Below are 20,945 nucleotides of genomic sequence, written 5' to 3' on the forward strand. Positions count from 1 at the left end.
TCGTTTCCTGAGAAGTGAAGAGGCCCAGCTGAGACAATAGGGGCTCCCTGCCAAGTGGTGATACAGAACTTGATCTCTGGCCTTTGGTGACCAGGCTGGAATGAAGAAGCCACATGAAGACGGTTGTGCAAGAAGGGCAATGTAGCAACCGGCCCCAGGGATTCTCCCTCCATTGCCTTTACCACCCAACCTAGCCATCTAAGACCCTTCTCCTCCCTCTGACAGGCAGGGAGGGTTCAACGGCTCCCTCAAATGACCGCAGCCCCCAGAGTCCTGCCTTAATATTCATGGAAGGGTCCGAGAAAGAGAGAAGATGCAGCTGGGGCACAAAAAGCTGAAACCACCCCACTGTCCAAAGGTCAGCGTCCTGTCATGGCTGGGGTAGGGGGTGGCGGCGGGGAGCAGCCAGGCTTGCTGTGGAATTCCAACTCAGTTCAGGTCATTTTTCTGCCCCCAGTAGCCAAGTGCCTGAGCCTTGCCTGAGCGACATTCAGGGGTTGTGAGCTCAGACTTGGAGTCCCTCCTGTGCCGTTTGCGTACCTCCTGTAACGTTAGAAGTGGAGACATCACTCTGGGCTTGTTTTTCCATGTAAGTACACACCTGGGTGTCCCCACGTGTTCTTCCGAGGAGCGGAATCCTAGGGAGAACTTTTAATGGCCGCCCTCAACACACACCTGGGCTCACATATTATACAAGGGGCTAAAGCAACGGTTCCCAAGGACGGCGATGCCCCGGCCACGGCGCGCTACGGCGGACTCTGCCCGGGCACCCGCCACTGGGTGACCCCCAGGCTCTCGCCAGGTGCCGCAGATGGGGCTGAGGCGACCCCCAACGACACCGCAGCCTCGAGTGGGCGGGAGTCTAGCCCCCAGTTTGGTTTTATTTACATCAACACCCCCCAGTTTTCAGAGTTGGCTCGATTTCTCTGCGAGTTCGACCCTCGTCCCCACGAATTTCCAGTAATTTCTCAAACTGTCGTGCATCTTGCGGCGTCAAGGTCTACCACCCGCACAACGATCTCGGAGCCACCAAACACGCCGCCCACGTTAACGTAGCCACTCGCCCAAGGTGAGCATGCGCAGTCACAGACAACAAGAAAGCCACAGCCCTCCCGACCCCGCCCGCTCCTCACCCCGGCCTTCCATTGGCTGGCGTGACCATGCGTCACAGGACCCGCGCGGCCGACCAATGAGGGTGCTTGAGGGCGTGGCCGAGGGCGGGGAGGAGAAGAGAGGAGAGGAGCACCGGCACGCGTCCATTGGTCCGCTCGGTGAGGGGAGGAGCCGCTGCTTCCCTGTAATCCCCACCGCCGCGATGAGCCTCAGCCGCCTGTGCCGCTTGCTAAAGCCAGCGCTGTTGTGCGGTGCTCTGGCCGCGCCCGGCCTGGCTAGCACCATGGTGAGCGTTGCGCCGGCGGCCGGGCTGGTGGGACGTTGGGGCGGGCGCGCGGCCTTCCTCGCGGCGCGCGGGGCTGCGTTGACTTTGGGCAGGGGGCCCCGCCTGGGGCACACGCTGGGCGGCTGTCGGAGCCGTGTCTAGCGGGCGGCCGGTTATGGCTGGGGGCGGGGAGAGGGGTCCAGGGGTCCGTAGGTCCGGGGACAGGACTGGGCGGTCGGGATGTTCGGGGCCACCCCCTGGCTGTGCAGAGGCTGCTGCGTACCCGCAGCTGGGGGTGCCCTCGGCCACTGGCGCAGTGGCTGGGACCCTGGAAAGCGCAGGCGCCCCTTGGGCTGGAAATCCGGGGTCACGCGCCGCGGGGCGTCACCACCTCTCCCCCGCCCTGTGCGCCCTGGTGCCCTTGCGCGGTGGCGTCACAGATGGGCGACCGGCAGCCTTGGCTACCGGCCTTTTGTCCCCGGGTAGAGGCGCTCGGTGGGCACAGGCGCGTCCGGAGAAGGGTGGGCATGGGCCGCGCAGCCGCAGGCTCCTCGGGTCGCTGCAGGCAGCGATGCGGGTTGCCGGGCAGGCGGCGGCAGCGCCGGCCAGCCCTGGGGCGGCGGAAGGCTTCAACATACAGGCGCAGGAGGGCGCGCCCCCGGCGGAAGGAGCCCTGTCCCAAGAGCCTGGGGCAGGTACAGTGTGGGGCCTCGGACAGTGGCTGCTGTGTTGTGTACCAGGAACCGGTGCACGTGGGGCCCCTACACCCACCGGCGGCGTCCTCGGCCCACTGGGCACCTGGCGGCGGCAACCCCACTTGCTGGGGCACCTAACGGGGTCCCCAACCCTCCCCGGGCCTCGGTGTCTCGAGTTAAATGTTCCCCGCTGCACAGGGTGCGTGCACCTTAGGAGGAGGAGGAGCCCTGACTTTTTCCTTGCCCCAGGTCCCTGTCATTCTCGGCAGGGATCTGCCTGGGATCCCCTCCTTCCTGGGGACCACAGGCTGGACGAGTGGTCCGGGGTTCCGTGCCCCGCCAGCCACTCAGCGCACCTTTGCCTTGCAGTGTGCGTCCCGAGACGACTGGCGCTGTGCTCGGTCCATGCACGAATTCTCAGCCAAAGACATCGACGAGCACATGGTTAACCTGGACAAGTACCGGTGGGTACCTGCCTCCCTGGGGGGGCAGATGGGGGAAGGTCAGTTGCCCTGACCTAGCCTTACTGGCCCATCCCACTTCCAGGGGATTCGTGTGCATCGTCACCAACGTGGCCTCCCAATGAGGCAAAACAGACGTAAACTACACTCAGCTCGTCGACCTGCACGCCCGATATGCTGAGTGCGGTTTACGGATCCTGGCCTTCCCTTGCAACCAGTTCGGGAGGCAGGTGTGTGGCCAGCCTGTGTCCCTTGGTGTCCCTGTATGCGGGCATGGGGAGAGGGCCTAGATCTGTGGAAGTTTGGACCAAAAGGGGGTACAGGCCCCTCCCTACTCACCCCAGCACCCTGCTTATCACAGGAGCCAGGGACTAATGCCGAGATCAAAGAGTTCGCTGCAGGCTATAACGTCAAATTCGATATGTACAGCAAGATCTGTGTGAACGGGGATGACGCCCACCCGCTGTGGAAGTGGATGAAAGTCCAGCCCAAGGGGAGGGGCACCCTGGGAAAGTGAGTGGGAGAGGGGAGGGCAGGATGGCTCCCCAAGGGGGGGGGCAGCACAGTTGCTGTGGGGTTACTCATGACTTACCTTATTTTGTAGTGCCATCAAATGGAACTTCACCAAGGTAAGGGGGAGCTTTGGGGGTGGCAGGCCAGGACTTTCCAGGGCCATCTCAGTGTCCCGCCCTAAAGCTCCAGGCCTGGCCCAAATGGGGCAGCAGGTGGGGGCTGCTTGCTTGTACCCAGCCCCCCTGCTGGGCACCCCCTCAAGGTGGCCTGTGCTGCCTGACACCATGTGTTCTGGCAGTTCCTCATTGACAAGAATGGCTGCGTGGTGAAGCGGTACGGTCCCATGGAAGAGCCCCTGGTAGGTGCCTCACCAGAAAGCCCGCTCTGAGTAGGGCCATGGAAAGAGGCGTCCCTGACCCACTCCTTCCCCACAGGTTATCGAGAAGGACCTGCCCTGCTACCTGTAACCCCACAAGTGTGCCCCCCTACCTGAGCCCACCACCCGTGCCCCTTGGAGCCTTCCATCCGGCACCCATGACAGTCTGCCTGGAAACCAGCCCGCTGGTGGGGCAGACCCGAGAACCTGGCGTGCACTCCCGCCGGAGGAAGGCCCCTCGGCCCGGCCTGGCTTGCGGCTCAGTACCCCCACCCCTGGCTGCCTTGTGGGAATAAAACATACAAATTGGCCTCTGGGTGCTCCTGCCTCCCTGGGAAGTCCTGGGGTTCAGAGGGCAGCACCGCCCTGTAGCCCTGCCCCTAATCTAGGCAGCCCTGCCCTTTGGGGCACAGGCTGATTAATACTAGAGGTATGCTGATCCTGAAGGTGCTAATTCCTCGTAACTGGCGCTGTTCCCAGCTCAGAGCCTTAACCTGACAGCACAGTTGTTCAGGGCCTGCACAGGGCCTTGGTTTTACCCAGTGAGCCCCTGGGGCCCAGCGTCAGCCAAGCTGCTCTGGGCATAGCCTCGCCAGGCAGGGCTGACTTTGTGCTGGGGACTCTGAGCCAGGGCAGCCAAGCCTGCTCATGCTCATGGGCTTTCGTCCATGGCCCCTAGGAGGGTGGGGAACGGCCTGAGCCAAGAGGCTCCAGTACCAGTTGATGTTCTGGAGGGTCTGGGAGGCTGTGGGCATAGCTGGCCTGTAGCTTGGGGAGTGATGCTGTGCGTGTGTGTGTGTGTGTGGGGGGTTGGGGTGGCATGGCTAAGCCACCCCACTTCCAGTATTCCCAGGGAAGGACAGCAGCAGGAGATGGGGACCTGCAGAGGGAAGTAGCTCCCACCCACTTATCTGTCCCCTGGCTAGAGGCAGCCCCCTCTGACCAGAGGCCTGGTGTGTTCCCCATGGCTCCCAGGAGAGGCCTGGCATCTACTCCTGTCCTCCCAACCGGACCCATCTCTTGGCCCCTCCTCTGCCATCCCTGTGGGAACCAACACCCCCTGCAGAATCTCTGGGAGGAACACAGCAGGGGATTTGAGGAACTGCTCTTGGCACCACTGTGAGGGTCCCAGGTGGGTTTCATGTCTAGTGGGCAGGAGGCAGACAATATGGTCCAAGACACCATAAGCCTGGCTCAGCTGGTACAGGACGGTGGGCTGTGGCCCTGCCGGGTAGGGATGTCTCCCCCACCTGGCCCATCATCCACACTGCCACTGAGTGAGAGGAGCCCTTGTGACTGAAAGCAATGGCCTCATGGGGTGTGGGCTTGTTACACACACACACACACCCCAGACTCCCACCCTCCGCAGGCAGCAGCCACCCCATGACCTCATTCTCCAAGGGGGGGCCAGGCACCTCTTCCTCCTAAATGCCCCTCCTGGAGGAGACATGCAGAGCTCCCCTACCTTCCCTCCTCACTGTCCCTGTAGGCCTGAGGAGCAGACAGCCTGGGAAGTAGTGAAAAGGCACATATATTTAAAAAAGATCTCTTTACATATATACACTTGAATTATAAATACACATAGAAACCAGGGGTCACCCACCCCGCCAGCTCCACAGGCAGATTCTGAGCCCTGGGAGTGGCAGCTGGGCAATAATTTAGGGAGCAGATAGCAGGGAAGGGGGATTGCATATATTAACGGGGGTCTGCCCCACAAAGCCCCCCAGAGAAGGTGGGGCCCTGAGCACCGGGGGTTTCCTGAGTTTCCAGCTCTTGGGGCCACCCAGTTTTGTGTATTTCAGGGGTTCCAGCCTTTCCAGGCCTGGAGGGGTGGGTGGGGAGGGGAGTCCGGCCCAGGCCTGGAGGGCAGGAGAGGAGAGAGGCACAGAGGGTGGCCCCTGGGCCCCACCCTCAGGCTCTGCCAGAGCCCCTGGCCTGGAGTGGTCCTGAGTGGGACGTGCAGATCCGCTGCCCCACCAGGCAGGGCCTCAGAAGGCCCCACAGGATGGCAGCATCTTGAAGGGTCTGCCCAGGCACTGGCAGGGGGAAGGCACTGCAGTGGAGGCCTCGATGGGCTGGAGGAGGGGCACCCTGCCCCCCTTCCTCTCAGTAGTCGGCAGAGGGACCTGAGCCCTGCTCACCACCCGCTTGGGTACAAGACCTTGCCTGTGTCCATGTAAAAGTGGCTTACTACAGATAAATTGCATCCAGGAAGCACATCCGCGGCCCAGGCCTAGGAGTTGGGGAAGGGAGGGCTGAACTGGATGACACTCTGTCGCTCGGGGCCCCCACCGGCTCCCGGAGCGCCCGCGGGCCCTGCACCGCCGCCCAGCGGCCCCAGCGGCTCCGGGGCTGGCACAGCGTTGAGGGAGCGCAGCATATCCTCCAGCACCTCCTTGAAGTTGATGTCGCAGCCCTGGCGGTGCACGAGGGCTGCGGGGTCGGGCGCGGAGGGGGCGCCCAGCAGCAGGCTGGCGGTGGGGCCGGGGGCGGGCTCTGCCGGCAGCGGGAAGGTGAAGGGCGAGGGCGCTGGGAAGGTCTGGGCCGGCGGGCTGTATGTGAGGTCCAGGACCTCGCCAGGGCCGCAGGGCAGCGAGAGCGGGCGCAGGGGTGGCAGCGGCGCTGGGAAGACCTGGCCCTGGGTGTTCTTGCGCTTCACATCCGCGTCCATGAGCTGCAGCTCCTGCAGCACACGGTGCACACAGGCCTCGGGGATCTTGATGCCTGTGGAGCGTGCGGGGATTGCAGGTCAGGAGCTCGGGTGCGGCCCCACCTCCACACATGCACCCCAAGCCCTGCCAGCCGGCCAACCCGCCTGCTCACCAACTTGCTTCTTCTTGTCCTTGGTCTTGAGGCGCACGATCTGCAGGTAGCTGCTGCTGGTGACGTCGGCGATAACAGCGGCGATGCGGCCCCACACGCGCAGCAGAGCCCCGCATAGCATGTAGTGGTGCCGCAGGCGGAGGCCCTGCACGCAGTCCTTGCCCTCCTGCACCAGCCGGCAGGGCCGGCTCCTGTGCGGGAAGGGGGGCGGGGCAGGAAGGGCGATTCAGACACCCGGAGCCCCAAGCGTCCACCCCACACACCCCGCAGGCTCCATCCACACACCGCTCCTGCAGGTCCTGCTCCAATCCTTCCCTCCATCACCCTCCCAGGTTCTGCACGACACCTGCGGGCTCCTCCCCCCTCCTAGTTTGGCTGGTATCTTAAATCTGGGCTGTGGTGCCACCTCCTCAGGGGTCCTGGAATGTCCCACATGCCCAATGGGCCCCCTCGCCTATGTGGTGTATAGGGACCATTCCTCGTAAAGCTGCCCAGAGACGATGGGGTAGGGATGTCCAATGCGCCTCTCCTCCCTCCACCGCCGGCCCTCACCAAGTGGTGTGGCTGCAGTGCCTCAGCGACAAGGTGTAGCTGTTCTCCCAGGGCTCCCTGGCCTCCTCTGCCGTCACCTAGGGACACACGGCCAAGTGAGATCCTGGACGAGCAGCCCATCCACGCTTCCAGTGCTTCCAGCGGGGAAACTGAGGCCTGCAGTGCCTCAGACTGGCTCGTCCTGCACCTGGCAGCTACCTCCTGGTGGCCAGCTGGGCTACGCATGGAGAGCTGGCTTGGAGACTGCAGCAGGGGCAGCTAAAGTAATAGGGGTACATATGCCCAGTGACATGCACATCCTGGGGCCTCCCTGCCTGCCTCCTCCCCTGCCCCTGCCCCTACCCGGTGGAACTTCCGACACAGGCTGTCGAAGGTCTCCAGCTGACTCTGCCGGCCGATGTTGGGCTTGTACAGGGTGAAGAGCTTGCTGTGGTTCTGCTCTGCCAGGAGGCAGCTTGGCTTGTTGCCTCGAACCTGGGCAGGAGGGTGTGTGAGGCCTGCGCAGGCCACTGTACTTCCCCAGTGGGGGGTCCCCACAGCGTCCATGCCAGGAGGGTGGGTGACTGGACACCAGACCACAGCCCTCTGTGCTGTCCCCGTCTCCCAGCGCCCTCCCCATTCCCATATCTGGGATCCTACCCCCAGGGACATGTTGGAGGCAGGTGCCCACCTTATAGGAGAGATAGAAGCCGTCATGGGGACCTGTCAGCTCCAGTGACCTGGCGTATGCCTCCTCCCACTTCAGGCCGCGGTCCACGCTGATCTGCCACCGCACATAGACATTAGGCAGGGCAGCAGCTGGGGTAGGGGTGGGAGGGCAGGGGAGGGCCAATGTCCACTAACCTTGTAGAAAACCACCTGCCCGTCCTGCGGGTGTCCAGGGGCCAGGAATACCTGCTGGCTCTCCTCGTAGATCTCGTCGATGCCTGGAGCGAGGTCTGGGGAGAGGACACAGGGGTGAGTGGGGTCCCGTTTGGGGGCTGTGCAGTTCCTTGCTCCGTGGGTCTCAGCATGCCCTGGGCCTGGTGTGGCTCAGCAGGCTCCAGGTTCTGGGCTTTGGGGGACGTCAATCACAGGATCTTGGAGGTGCTAAGAAGGGGGGGTCCTCCAGCAGAGCCAGCCCGTCCCCCAACCTTGTCCAGCACCCTGGATGGCGAGTGGCCCCTGCAGTGTGACGACCTGGGATGCCAAAAGCTCCCTGCTGGCCACTTACGCCAGGTGTGACCACACACAATGTGCCCCTCGGTGCCCCTCTCTGCACAGCAGTCCTGGGGACAATTAAGTAGGGGTCAGCAGACTGACCTCTCTTGATTTTATGAATAAAGTTTTACTGGCAGGAGGCCCCTGTCCCTTGGTGTTCTTGGTGAGGGCCTGGACTGTGGGGTACCAGCTGTCAGTTCCATTAGGCCCACCCCTTCCCTTGGTGGCACTCACCCAGGATGCCCATGTCGTATTTGCCCTCCTTCTTATCCATCTCGATGAGGTGGTCGAACGTGTCAGAGAAGTACTGGAAGAGCGCGTTTTGCTTGTGTACCTCCAGCCCCAGGATGCGGTTGAGGAACTTGGTGATAGAGCAGTCTGCGGAGGCGGGAGGGGCCTCAGGCTTTGTCACGTCCAGCACATCTCCACCCAGGCCACCTGGGGGGTGTGGGGGAACTCACCTTTCTCCACATCCAGGCAGCCAGACCTGGACTCCCGCGCACCGATGCCGACTGACAGCAGACCTTGCTTCATGTCTGCAGGAAGGGAGGGCTTTCACACATGCCTCTTGCCCCAGCCTGCCTGGGGGTTCCCTTGCCACCGGTGTCCCCTTGGTGAGTGTGTGTTGGAGATATCTTTGGACACAAATCCAGTCTACCAATCCGGTGTCCCAAACTGCTCCCCCAGGGAGACTCCCAAGCGCCATGCACACAGCTCACCCCGGAAGAAGGCGGTGTCCCCTCCAGGGTAGCCCTGGGGCAGGGGCACCTTGCTCTCCATCTGGCTCAGGATGGTGGTGAGAACGCAGCTGAGGGCCCGGGCGCCATACTGAGTGGAGGGACTAGGTCAGAGGCTGGACTCGGGCACTATGGACCCCTCTTCTCCCGGCCCCTTCTCTCCCAGAGTACCTTGTTCTCAAAGTTGTACTTGCTCAGGTCGCGGGACTCGGTGGCACGGCGGTCCCCATGAGTCAGAGCCCCCTGACCAGGATGAAGTGCTGTCACACACTGCCCATGTTCCTCCCTGCTCCCCTCCTCGGGAAATTCCCCCCACTAGCCTCTGCCCTGACCAGCACTCCCCACCCCCACTCACCAGGCTCTCCAGCCGCTTGGCGACGATGGAGGCAAACCTGCGCTCCCCGGCCAGCTCGGATATGAGGAAGATGTATTCCGGCGCTGAGACCTGGTTGGACCGGTGGGTCCGGCCTGGAGACAGAGGGGCTTCTCAGGGACCAGCTGGCCCGGCAGAGCAGGGTAGGACCAAGGCAAGTGGGGGGGGGGGCTGGGCAGGGTTGGCCTGGGGCGGGGCTGCGGCTCACCAAACTGCTGGATGGCGCGGTCAGCACTCCAGGGCAGCTCAAGTGTCATGTGGACCCGGCGCCGCTGGTTCTGGACACGGCGGTCGGCTTGGAGGGAAACACCAGAGCTGGAGGCCTCTGAGATGATGGCCACGAGCTGGGAGGATGAGGATGGGATGAGTCGGTAGGGTGGACAGCCACCTGCTCCTCACCAGAGCACCCCACACACCCTGGGTCACCCTGATGTGTGTGGGTGACCCACACAGCAAGTTGAGGCAAGTGTCTGTGGGGGGAGGGGCATGTGGTCTTAGAATGGAGTGTACACCATCCCCACGTTGCTCATGGAGGGAGTAGCCATCCGACTGAGTTTCCACAGGCGGCTTCCAGGGGAACTGAAGGTGGGGTAGCCAGAGAAGTCTGTGGGTGCCCACACATGGAATGCAGATGTGCGCGCATGCGCACACACGCACACATATGCACGCACATGCACACGCACACACAGACTGGGGTGGTGGGTGGTCCCTTAGCCAGCCCCTCAGGACTCAGGACCCCTGTGCCTCCCCCAGCAGCGGGGCCACACAGGCTCCGCCCCCATGGCCTGTCCTTGCCTGGCGGCCCGCACCTTCTCCCCGCTCATGAAGCGTTCCTTCTCTCTGAGGTTCACGTGCTCGATGGAGAGGCCCTGCTCCCCCCGTGACTCGAAGGCCACCGTCCTGTCGGGCCTGGACACCACACGGCCCTTCCTGCCGGTCATCTGTGGCAGGGCCAAGGGCAAGGGACAGGTTGTCAGCCTCTGTGGCTGCCCAGGAGCTGGTTCCCACATAACTGTTTTCCTGTCTCCCTCCTGTGCCCTGCCCCCACCTCTGGGTGTGTATGTGTGGGGGGGGGCTGTGGACTCGGGGTTCAGGCTGCTCATGGGGCGCATGACAGGGACTGTCACTACCTCAGTCTTTTATAGTAAACCAGAAGTCTGGAGCCACAATGGATTTGAGGTGGCACCACAGGGACATCCCAGAAAAGAGTACAGTGCAGGTGGAAAGGGAAGATGGCCAGGGAAGACTGGTGGGGGTTCCAGCCTGGGGCCTGAGACCACACCCATACCCAGAGGTCCAGGGGCACATGGGGGTGTCAGGTGATGTGGGCATGCTCCCCCACTGGACACTGGACCCTGCAGTTGCCCCCTGACCTCCGGTGCTGGCAGGGACTTGGCATGGCCACCAGGGGGTGCCACAGCCTGAGACGGGTGGGGGTAGCTCCTGAGCTCACCTCTGCCACATGCTCAGGGCCTCCAAGCTGGTCGATGAGCTCATCCAGGGTGTTGACGGGCAGCTCCCGACCCAGCGCCCGAACCTTGGCCAGCAGGTCCTGTTTCAGCCGCTCCACCCGCTCCAGGATGCCGGGGCCATGCTGGTCTCGCTGTGGGGGGCACAGGGGACCTGCGGGGCAGAGGGTCAGGGGCTACCAGCCATTTGGGCCGCCCATAGCCCCACTCCCAGTGGAACTGAGCCCTGGGCCCTGCAGGATGAGGAGGGCCCTGCCAGTTCCAGATACAGGTGCAGAGAGGTACAGGGGTGCACACATTCACCCTCACCCCAGACTATCCCTGTGAGCCCAGCACTGCCACTGACTGACCCTCTGAGCTGAACCCGTGTCCCCCATCTGCAAGGTGGGGAAGCTCTGGGCCATGGGCCTCACCCCGGTCGTCAGCCGGGAGCCCCACGGTGTCCACGATGACCACGTCGTCATCTGCCAGGGACTCGGGGGAGGAGTGGAAGTCACTGTCCAGGCCAGCATCCGACTCCGTGCTGCTGTCATCGCTGATGCGGATCACACCCACCGCCTCGGCCACCTGCCTGGATGCCTTGGCCCCTCGGCCCCGGGGCCGCCCTGCAGAGACAAGCCAGGGTCACCTGGGCAAGGCCTAGGGTCCAGCTCATGGCAATGCACACGGGCAGTGCAGCTGGGGGCTGCCCTTACGGGTTTCTCTTGGGAACCTACGGACAGCCTCCCGGTGCCATCTTGCAAGAGGTCTGTGCTTTCCCCCTTCCCTAGCCTTCCTTTGCAAGTGGATGCTGGGAAAGGGGAGCCCCCACCCTAGGGCTGCCTGAGGAATGAGGTGGGGTGGTGGTCAGGCCTGCAGTAGAGGGACCAGTGGGAGTAACTGGCTGGCTTGGGACATGCTCAGAAAGGAGGGGCTGCAGGGAGTCAGCGGGAAGGAGGATGGGCGGGAGGCCCAGGAGCAGTACAAGCTGAAGCAGGCGGGTGAGGTGGGGCACTTACGTTTTCTTTTACTGCCCACTCCTCTGTCTCGCTTTCTTTTGGTTGAAGGAAAATGCTTCTGAATTAGTGACAGAAAGACGCCCCTGAGAGTGAGAAGCAGTTTATTCTCACTATGAGGACGGTGTGCTGTCCGCCAGGAGACCGGAAGGGCCTCTACCTGTGCATGTTCCGAGGACCTTGGCGCAGGGTCTCACTCAACCCACATTCAATGAACCCATGGCTACAGTGAGCAGTTTTGCTGCGATGGACTGTGTGGGGCTGGGGGGCTGACCTCTTCCAAGGGGCAAGGAGGCGGCCACATGCAGTGGCTCCTAGGATTGGGGCAGGTGGGGTAGGTGTGAGGGGCAGGGGGCTTCCTGGAGTAGGGAGGCAACGCTGGGCATGGAAGAGGAGCTGGGATGAGAGTGGCCTCACGCTGGGACTTTTGCTCACTATGGGCTGGGAAGAGAGGCTGGGGGTTTTGGGGATACTGAAGCCCAGCCCCTAAATTCCAAGGAGTCCTCCTTAAAACAGTACCATCCCCAAGTTGGAGGATGGGCTCCTGGAAGCCTTGGTCTGAAATCTTGGGACCACCCCTGACACCCTCACACCCTTGCTCTGTGAGTGGCCATGATTAATCCTTGTGGCTTTACAACTAAGTTGGGCCTGAGGTCTCCAAGGACAGGGCTCAGCATCTCACCCCCAGTCTCCCACATGTGGGATCACAGGGCAGGGCCAGGTCACCACCAGGGAGACCCAGTGAGCCACAGGTGACGGGTCCTAGGGGTGGCAACCCCTCCCTCCACAGGCGTGACTCACTCCGCAGCTGAGACGAAGCAGTCAAGCTGCCCGTCCTTCTCGTCCAGTACCTCCCGAGTCCGTGCCTCGCCAGTGGACTGCAGCCCGATGACCACGCACTGAGGGGGATGGGATGGGGGTGAGCAGGTGCTGGGACCCCCATCCCAGCCCTGGAGCATGGCCCCAGAGGGGCCCACAGGGAAGCCCCCACAGCCAGAAACCCAGTCTGCCTGAGTTTCTCCCTCCTTCCATCCTTTGTGTCCCACTGGCTGCCAGGCCCTCGACACGCCCAGTCCCACCTGGGAACCCCACACAGCAGCCAGCCTCCGCCCTCCTGGGCTCCCTCACTACTCCCCAGCCCGTTCTTTCTGGGGCCATGCCAGCCCAGCTTGGACAAGAACCAGGGGCAAGGCCACACATGCACCTGCTGCAGGGGGCTCAAGTGGGGTAGGACTGGGATCTTTTGGACGTCAGCTCCCCAATCCCACCCGTCCTCCTGGGCTCAGCCCAGCCATGCTCTCTGGGGCTTGTGACCGTGAGACAGATATGTGCCAGTTCTGCCTGCTCAGCCCTCAGGCATGGAGGCAGGGTCCCGGGAACAGCTATGTGGTCTCAGTCCCTGCCCGGCCCCGAGGGCCCAGCCATCATTGCCACCTGCTCACCTTGTCCTGGGCCAGCTCCTGCCGTGCCAGCTCCACCAGCCGGCGCACCTTGGCAGCCACACACAGGTACTTAAAGAAGCGCTGGTGAGCCGACCAGAACTGACCCCATAGCGACTTGCGGGACTCCAGGCCGATCCAGTCGGCTGCCTGCTGGAACACGCCCAGGGCCTCGGCCCACTGCAATGACAGCCACATGCTGCCTGAGCTCGCCACTGCTCTGCTGCCCCCAGCTCCCACCCTACTAGAATGGGGGGCCGGAGTAGGGGCTCTGTAGATACCTGGGCAGTCAGAAATGTTAAAAAAACCAAGACTTGTGGTGCCTATAAGGCCACAGTGAGATTGGCACAGGGTGGGTGGGCTAAAATTTCAGGAAGCCATGGGGACATCTGCTGTGACTCCTACCAGCAGTCACTCCACTCCTAACATTTTAGACCAGGGGGTCGATTCTGCTCCCAGGGCACACTGGGCACGATGTCTGGGGACGTCTGTGGTGGTCGCGACTGGGGGTGCTCCTGGCATCGAGTGGGTGGGGCAGGGATGCTGCTCAGCACCCACAGTGTGCAGGATGAAAAGAACAGAGATGACCCCCCAAGAGATGACCCAGCCCCAGTGTGCGAGGGGCAGACCCCATCTTGGTTTGAGCTAAATATGCAGCATGGGCAGGGCCCATGCTCAAAGCTCGTCCCATGTGGGTGTGATAGTGAGGACATAGGAACCCATCTGCACATGGAGGGGATGGTGAGGATGAGGTCCAAGCTATAGCGCACAGAGACGTGAACACGGCAAAGAGCCTGGGGGCAAGTACTCGTGACATGGTGCGGTGGCGGGGCCCGGCTGTGTGCCCATATCACTACAGTCACTTAAGAATCCCTGCCTTGAAAAGAACAGAGTCGCTGGACTCCAGCCAAAGACCACAGCAGGCGGGCTGGCTGATTCCTCCTTTCTGTGACCTGATGAACCCCTGTGGCATCTTTAAGGACAGATGCTAAAGGTGACAGGGCTGTAAGTCTAGGGGAAATGCAGTTGTGTCCATGAAGTCAGAGACCCCAGACAGCTGGCTCACCAGCAGTGCTGCACGGTTGTAGACACACTCAAAAGCCGGGTCCAGTGGGATCTCCTCAATGCGGAAGGTGACGCCATTGAAGCTGAGCTGGCGTGCGATGTACATGCCACTGACCTTCATGTCCATGGCCACGATCTCCATGGCACCCACGCCTCTGTGGAAGAAGACAGGGCTGCCTGAGGATATGCTGGGTCTCACCGAGTAATGAGGCCCCTCCAGGGAGGGGCTGATACCGGGAGCTGAGCCCTGGAGGGTGAGGAAGGGCCAGGTGCACAGAAGGAGTGCAGAGAGCATGTGCAAAGGCACTGTGCTCCCATCAGCCTGATCTTCCTGGACTGAGGAGAGGGGAGATGAGGGAAAAGCATGGAGGGCCTCTGTCCTCTAGAGTGCTGGGAAGCGCTGGGAAGAGAAAGGGTGTGATTTGTATTTTAAGATCCCTCTCGTTGCTGTAGGAGTATGGGCAGGGACGCAGCACGGGCACACAGACACCAGGCCTCGGTGTGTCACAACCAGGGTCCTCAGTGGGCACCCCCGCTGCCTCCGTCATGGGCAGAGTGGCACTCACCTCTTCTCAATGGCATGCAGAAACTCCTCAAAGGTTCGGAAGGGCGTGCCCTCACCCCAGATGCCCAGGCGGCTCATGTAGATCATGTTTCGGGGCTCAGAGGCACCTGGGGATGGTGGGGGTAGGAGTCACTGTCAGCTCCTCTGGCCCAGCAAGGTTGGGGGGCCATGTACATGGCCCCAGAAATGACCCAAGGACAAGGTACGGGGACCTGAGGGTCCCAGGAAAGCACCTACAGCCAGGGGTGCTAGGGTGCTGGAAAGTTGGCAGAGAGGAGGCTCTGATAGTGGTTGACACCTGAGCTGTGGAAGGTACCACTGGCCTGGAGGGAAGAGCTCTGCCTTTGGGCCAGGTTGCAGGGTGCCTCCTAGGGCCAGAGGTGCAGGCCAGCAAGGCCAACAGATGGCACATGGGATGCCCTCCATGGCTGCACCAGGACAGACATCGCTAATTGATGACAGCACGTGCGATCAGGCTCCCTCCCTGCCCCTGGCAGCTGCCCCTCACCGGTAGCGCTGGCGTAGACCACCCTGGCCAGGGGAAGCTTGTTCTGTAGGTCCAGCACGGCCTTGCCCATCTTGGTGGAGCTGGCGTTCTTGGCTTTGTGGCACTCATCAAACACGATCTGGGGCAGGCATGGGTTAAGGACTGTTCTGGGATGTGGCTGCCCCAGTCTGCCACTTCCTAGCTGGGGGAGCTCAGCAAGGCACCTGGGGGGCAGTTTCTGACCACAGGTGAGAGCCTTGGGGTGTGTGAGGCCACCAGGGTGAGTGGGAAATAGCCTCTAGGACCCTAGGTGACTGAAGGAAATGTGGCGTGTGATGGTCTCGAAAAGACCTTACAGACAACGCTGACACAGATGTGTACAAATGAGCATGAAGAAGGCCCCTGAATAAGAGGGGTGGGCCATGACTGATTGCATGGGGAGCTGGGGTCTCTCTGTATGACTCTGCACAAATCTACACTGATCGGTTAAAAAAGTGACCCTGAAGAAACAAATTGGAAGATGTACAAAGTTCTTAACATTTTAAGAGAAAAAAATTATAGGCAAGTATACCTATAATGAGCCTATTTTAAAAACGAAGTGGGTGTCTATACATATGTACACATGATATGTATCAAAGGACTGACAGAAGATTTACGAAATCCCAGAGAAAATGGGAATCTGGTGCTGATCAAGCAGACCCTGGGGACGAATGTTAATAATTCTGTGTGTTTTTTTTACACTATCGTTTCCCCCAGGCTGTGCAAGTTGTCACACAGGTGCCCAGGATGCACCAGTCACCTCGTTTCTTCTTTCTGAACCTGGGAGGTGTTCTGTGCTAAAGCAGGTGTCTAACCAGTAAATCCATACTTTTCCACGTGACCAGAAAGTACACACGAGGTCCACGTCTCCCTTCCTTTCTCTGACTCGGGCCAGGAGCGTCAGTTACTCCACTTCTGGGGATGGCCCCGAGGACACAATGAGAAAGGGTGACAGGATGCGCACCAGGCTGTGCTAATGCAGAGGCTTAGAAACACCCAGAAAGTCCCCGTGATGGGGAATGATCAAATAAGGACAGGACAGAGCAACATGAAGTGCAGTGGCCAGCAAACCCGCCTGGGGCTCAGGCGGGGAGAACAGTGATGTGAGATGGCACATGGGGGACAACCTGGGGAGGCGGCGTACAGGAGGGCAGGCAGCCCACAGGATTCCCCCAAGGCCATCAGAGCACCAGGCGAGCCCAGGGCCGCACGCTGCAGAGCAGAAAAGTTGTCCAAGTTTTGAGAGAGGAGGGAGAGAAAAACCCCCCAATCCTGCGGGGTGGGCAGGAGAAGGTGCTAGGCGCCCCACACCTCCCCCTGGGTGGCACCTTCCTGCCACCAAACACCACTCGGAGTCTGCGGTGCCGGTCCCATCATAGTCCAGTAGGATGGAGCCAGAAGTGAAGCCACACCGCGAGGGATGATGGCAGCGGTCACTGGGGGAGAGCCCTGGGAGCAGTCCTCTGACCGGAACTCCTCCTGCACTGGTGCCATCCCAGGCAGCCCCGGCTCCCTGCATCCCTCCAGCGTCCTGCTCGGTCCCCAAGACCCCCAACTCAAGGCCTATCAGCCCCTCCTCTTGGCCCCCTCTTCCAGCCCCACCTCCCTCCCCTCGGCCCCGCCCCTCGCCCTGCCAGGATACCACGCCATCGAAGGCCACCCCACACCACTCGAGGATCTGCCGGATTCGTGTGCGGTGCTGCCCACCGGCCTGGCTTTCCCCGATCAGGGCGGAGTAGGTGGCGAACAGGACGCCCTCTGAGGTAGTGTTGTCGCCGTACTTGATCTGGGGAGAGGCGTAGGCCTGTGTGAGCGCCGGAGCACAGGGGAACCCCCAAACTGGGCGATGGGCAGGGAGATGCACCCACCTTGTTCAACGCGTGCACTGCGATGCTGGGGGCGTCGATGTCCCGCAGGTCCCGCTCCGCATCGTACTTGAGATCGTTGGAGACGCTGAACCTGGGGTGGTGAAGGCCGGCGGGTGTCAAGGCCCCGCTCCCCCCGCCCCCCACCACGGCCCTGCATACAAGAGGACGCTCACCACAGGGACTTCTTGCGGCCCCGCAAGTAGTTCTCCAGGATTATGCCGGCCACCGTGCGCCCCTTGCCCACGCCCGCACCATCACCGATGAGGAAGCCTGCGCGCTGCCCGCTGGGGAGCAGGACCTCGTGTTGCTGTGTGGGGGAAGCAGTCAGGATCCCCCACTCGGGACGGGATCAGGTGGGCACTGAGACACCCCCATGCGGGAGGGGGTCAGTTGGGAGACCCTGGGGTCACCTGGCAGGCGTAGGTGATAGCCTCCAGCTGCAGGGCGGACAGGACCCCGCTGTCCGAGGCAGGCAGGGCGAGGGTGTAGGTGATGTCCGGGGGCGGGACGCTGGACAATGTGCTGGTCTCCACCACACGGTCTGGGTGCTGCATCCCAATCTTGGCTGGAGGGGAGTGATCAGGGTGTCAGGGTCAGCAGCTGGCGACCAGGATGGGGGTGGGGATGCTCCCAGAAGGGTGAGGGGCAGACCAGGATGGAGAGAGGGGGCCTATCACTGCTTTGCAGGTAGGATGGGGGGCAGACCCATGAAATGCTCGCTAGGCCAGTAGGAAGTGGGCTTATTTTCCACTGAACCCTCTGTGCTACATCGTTTTGTGCCAGGTTTGGATACCACTGCCCCTCCCCTTCACCCCTACCGGGCCGCCTTCACTGCTTCAGGGACCATGGAGCAGGAGCCCCGAGGTCTGCTGGGGGTGTCCTGGGCATGCGAGGGGAAGGGGCGGCCATGCACTCACACTTGGATGGCACATAGTCAGCGTAGATCTCTGTGTGGCCCAGGTCCTCAGCTTCATCCTCCTCCGCGTCGTCCTCCTCCTCTGGCTGAGTCTGAGACTAAAGGCCAGTGTCCTCAGGGTGGGGACTGTCCATCCACCTAGCATAGCCAGCCTCCCCCCAAGGAGCAGGGACCTGGTCCACCAGCCAAGCCAATGATGGGGGCAGTAGGGTAGAGGGCCTGCCTTGCCTCCCAATCCCCACAACATGGAGCCTCCTGGGACTTCAGTTTCCCATCTGTAAAATGGGCAGACCCAGCTTCTAAGCCAGCCCAGGGTCTGACACACGGCAGGTGTGTGAGTGTGAATGGCCCTCCTTAGTCCTAGGAAGGGCAGTGGGCAGGGCTGGGGAAGAGACCCAGCTCACCTGGTAGCTGACAAGAAGTGGGGTGCTGGGGAGAGAGGAAACGGGCTCCTCGAGGCCTGTAAACGGCCCGCTGGGCAGGAACAACTGGAGGGGAGAGTGGACATGAGCCTGCAGGCCAGCTGTGTACAGGAAGCAACTCAATGGGCCCACCGGCTTGGCCACCGGGGGCTTTCCACGCCATCCTCGTGCCCCTCCTTCTGCCCAGCTGCTTGCCTCCTTCCTACTGCTTGCCAGCTGGTTCTGGTGAAGGACAGAGCCCTCCCCTTGAGGTCCAGGCTGAGGACAGGCCTTCCTGGGGTCTGGTGGCCAAGACCTACTGTGTGCCAGGCACGAGCACTCAGGGAATGTGGTAGGATATATGGGGGATGGGACAAGAGCCAGCAGGACCATCCTAGGGGCCCAGTAGAGGGGCCTGGGGCCCTGTGGACTGGGCCACTCACCCCTGTGACCCTGGCATGGTGGTGGCCATGCCTCATCTCTCCCTAGCTGGCCCCCAGCACTTGGTGTACAGGTGGCCCGTGGGGGTGGGGGCCTCTGCAGGGTGAACTGGCTGGAATGCCCTCATGTGGATGTCCCAGACCACAGTCCCACCCTGGGGAGACTGATGGCCCCAGTCTCATCTCGGGCTGGCCTAAGGACTGGGCAGACAGATGGGCTGGCACCGGAGACCCAAACCCATTAGGGCCGAGTCACACCCTGGCTTTCAACCTGCCCATCCCCACGATCATGAGACTGATGGCCCTGAGTGCTGGGTGCCCCAGAGCACAGTGTCATTTACGGTCTCAGGGGGACAAGGGTCACCAAGGGATTCAGTCACGTGATAACCGACTTGCTTTTCATGACTCTTGCTGTTCTCAAAGGTTCAGAACACGGCCAGTGCTCCCTTCGGCTGCACTAACATTGGAACGATACAGAGAATATTAGCATAGCCACTTAGCATCCTGAGCAAGGATGACTCACAAACTCGTGAAGTGTTTAATTTAAAAAAGAAAAAAAATGTTCTTTAAAAAAATAAAATAAAATGGAAGCGAAGTACAAGGAAGTCAGAATCCCATACTCAAGTCCGTCTCCTTATTTTTTGAATTAACAAAAACAAACAGCCTCAGCCAGGTTCCTGGAAGGCTGAGTCAGGGTTCCCAGTGGGCGTCAGGTTTCAGCTGCCCTCACGCCCTCCTCCCAGGAGCTAGGAGCCGCAGAGGCAGAAGGCCCAGGGAGGCGTGGCAATGCCACTGTCCCACTGGGCCTCTGCACCAGACATAGGGACAGGCCTAGGCCATCCACCAAGTCTGCCAAGGGCAGGGAACCTTGCCGGGCTGCCTGGACACTTCCTGTCTACCTCTGGGCCCCAAGCTGGGCCCTGCACATCCGTCTGTTCTGCTGTCCAGTCACAGACCCTTCCTATGGGCCTGTGGGGACTGAGGACCTTCAAGGTGGCCAGGTGGGTATATGCCATCCATGTCTACTAGTGTGTGGCCACCGGCAGGCTCTGAGGTCTCCATCCAGCTACCAGATGGAAGGGGCCGCTCCCCTCAGAACCACTCAGTCCTCAGAGACGCATGGTCTCTCCAGAGGGACTGTTCCTTGCCAACCGTCTCTAGCCCATCACGTGACTGTTTCTCTAGCCCAGGGTCTCCCCCTTGGTATAGCTGACATTAGGGCCTGGTTACTCTCTGTGATGGGCCATCCTGGGCGCTGTGGGGTGTTGAGCAGCACCCCTGCCCTCATCCCCTCAATAGCAGGGACACCCGCAGTCGTGACTATCACAGATGTCTTCAGACAATGTTCTCTGGGGGCAGGACTACCCTAGGTGAGAACTAGTATCACAAATGACATTTAGCTCATCTCCTGGGGAGCCCTGTCTCACTAGCAGGCCCAGCACAGAGCAGGGCGTGGAGACCGAGACATTGGAGGCGGGTGTACGGGGATACCCGGCCATGACAAGACTTATGCTGAGAGGGGGCAAGGAGGCCAGAGCAGGAACTTCCCCTGCAAACCCTGCATTTTCTGAGCCACGTAGGAACCATGAAGGCCCTAGACCGAAAACCTCACCAGTGTCTGATCAGCCCGTGAATGGGCCACTGACCTTGTCGTGGGCAGAGGGGCCAGTGCTCACATCCCAGATGGTGGGTACCTGGCTGAGGCTGTCGGCTGGCAGGAAGTCGGGTGTGTCGGCAATGTCCGAGAGGGAGTCCACGGACGAGGAGAAGATGGAGGCGTTGGAGAGGTCGTCAAGGTACGAGGAGTCCTAGAAGACAGGTGGGTGAGGGCGCAGCAGGGCAGCCACACAGCAGGTGCGCAAGAGCCAGCCACGCAGTGGACGCTGCTCCACCATGAGAGGAATGAGGCTCAGACACTCACTACAACGTGGCCAGACCCTCAAAACACAACGCTCATGAGAGAAGCCAGGCCCCATGGCTGTGCACTGGACCCCACTGAGATGACACTGGGAGAGGGTGATAGCAGCCCTGTGCCCTCCCTGGCCCGTCACTGTGGAGGAGGTGACGCCAGTGCAGGGTTGTCAGGACTCGAGAGACCCCACATCTTCGGGGGAAGCCTGCTGCACAAAGGTTACACACAATTTATAAAACTG

General features: G+C 61.4%; 2 protein-coding genes and 1 non-coding gene across 9 annotated transcripts in view; 2 read left to right on the forward strand and 1 right to left on the reverse strand.

Moving 5' to 3' along the window:
* Window positions 1-1,239: 1,239 nt before the first annotated feature.
* Window positions 1,240-3,733, forward strand: GPX4 (glutathione peroxidase 4). The gene is made up of 7 exons (XM_019744067.2): window positions 1,240-1,399; window positions 2,443-2,537; window positions 2,620-2,764; window positions 2,896-3,047; window positions 3,139-3,163; window positions 3,346-3,405; window positions 3,482-3,733. The coding sequence occupies exons 1-7, from the start codon at window positions 1,316-1,318 to the stop codon at window positions 3,512-3,514; spliced, it is 594 nt and encodes a 197-aa protein (XP_019599626.1). The 5' UTR covers window positions 1,240-1,315; the 3' UTR covers window positions 3,515-3,733.
* A 1,205-nt stretch (window positions 3,734-4,938) lies between these two features.
* The window catches only part of SBNO2 (strawberry notch homolog 2), a 51,458-nt gene continuing 35,451 nt past the window's right edge, over window positions 4,939-20,945 (reverse strand). For 4 of the 7 annotated variants that reach the window (XM_074337394.2, XM_019744065.3, XM_074337392.2 and 1 more), the window contains 28 exons: window positions 20,439-20,600; window positions 18,356-18,439; window positions 17,953-18,049; window positions 17,446-17,600; window positions 17,209-17,342; window positions 17,036-17,126; window positions 16,810-16,953; window positions 15,150-15,267; window positions 14,643-14,748; window positions 14,078-14,231; window positions 13,015-13,191; window positions 12,374-12,471; window positions 11,576-11,658; window positions 10,991-11,182; window positions 10,562-10,731; window positions 9,918-10,049; window positions 9,317-9,452; window positions 9,091-9,203; window positions 8,907-8,978; window positions 8,718-8,826; window positions 8,460-8,534; window positions 8,233-8,376; window positions 7,642-7,736; window positions 7,469-7,561; window positions 7,141-7,272; window positions 6,799-6,875; window positions 6,247-6,437; window positions 4,939-6,147 (listed from right to left, as the gene is read on the reverse strand). In XM_074337394.2, the coding sequence (XP_074193495.1) occupies window positions 5,657-6,147; window positions 6,247-6,437; window positions 6,799-6,875; window positions 7,141-7,272; window positions 7,469-7,561; window positions 7,642-7,736; window positions 8,233-8,376; window positions 8,460-8,534; window positions 8,718-8,826; window positions 8,907-8,978; window positions 9,091-9,203; window positions 9,317-9,452; window positions 9,918-10,049; window positions 10,562-10,731; window positions 10,991-11,182; window positions 11,576-11,658; window positions 12,374-12,471; window positions 13,015-13,191; window positions 14,078-14,231; window positions 14,643-14,748; window positions 15,150-15,267; window positions 16,810-16,953; window positions 17,036-17,126; window positions 17,209-17,342; window positions 17,446-17,600; window positions 17,953-18,049; window positions 18,356-18,439; window positions 20,439-20,600 (3,825 nt within the window). In that variant the 3' untranslated portion in view covers window positions 4,939-5,656. The remainder of the gene's footprint in view (window positions 6,148-6,246; window positions 6,438-6,798; window positions 6,876-7,140; window positions 7,273-7,468; window positions 7,562-7,641; window positions 7,737-8,232; window positions 8,377-8,459; window positions 8,535-8,717; window positions 8,827-8,906; window positions 8,979-9,090; window positions 9,204-9,316; window positions 9,453-9,917; window positions 10,050-10,561; window positions 10,732-10,990; window positions 11,183-11,575; window positions 11,659-12,373; window positions 12,472-13,014; window positions 13,192-14,077; window positions 14,232-14,642; window positions 14,749-15,149; window positions 15,268-16,809; window positions 16,954-17,035; window positions 17,127-17,208; window positions 17,343-17,445; window positions 17,601-17,952; window positions 18,050-18,355; window positions 18,440-20,438; window positions 20,601-20,945) is intronic. The other 3 variants (XM_019744062.3, XM_074337395.2, XM_074337391.2) reach the window with 2 other exon arrangements.
* On the forward strand, window positions 19,232-19,341 carry LOC141572957 (U6 spliceosomal RNA). The gene has a single exon (XR_012498546.2). It is a non-coding gene; the product is annotated as a U6 spliceosomal RNA (small nuclear RNA).

Source organism: Rhinolophus sinicus, chromosome 15 (assembly GCF_057876585.1).
Source record: "Rhinolophus sinicus isolate RSI-liver-muscle chromosome 15, RSI-T2T, whole genome shotgun sequence".
NCBI lineage: Eukaryota > Metazoa > Chordata > Mammalia > Chiroptera > Rhinolophidae > Rhinolophus > Rhinolophus sinicus.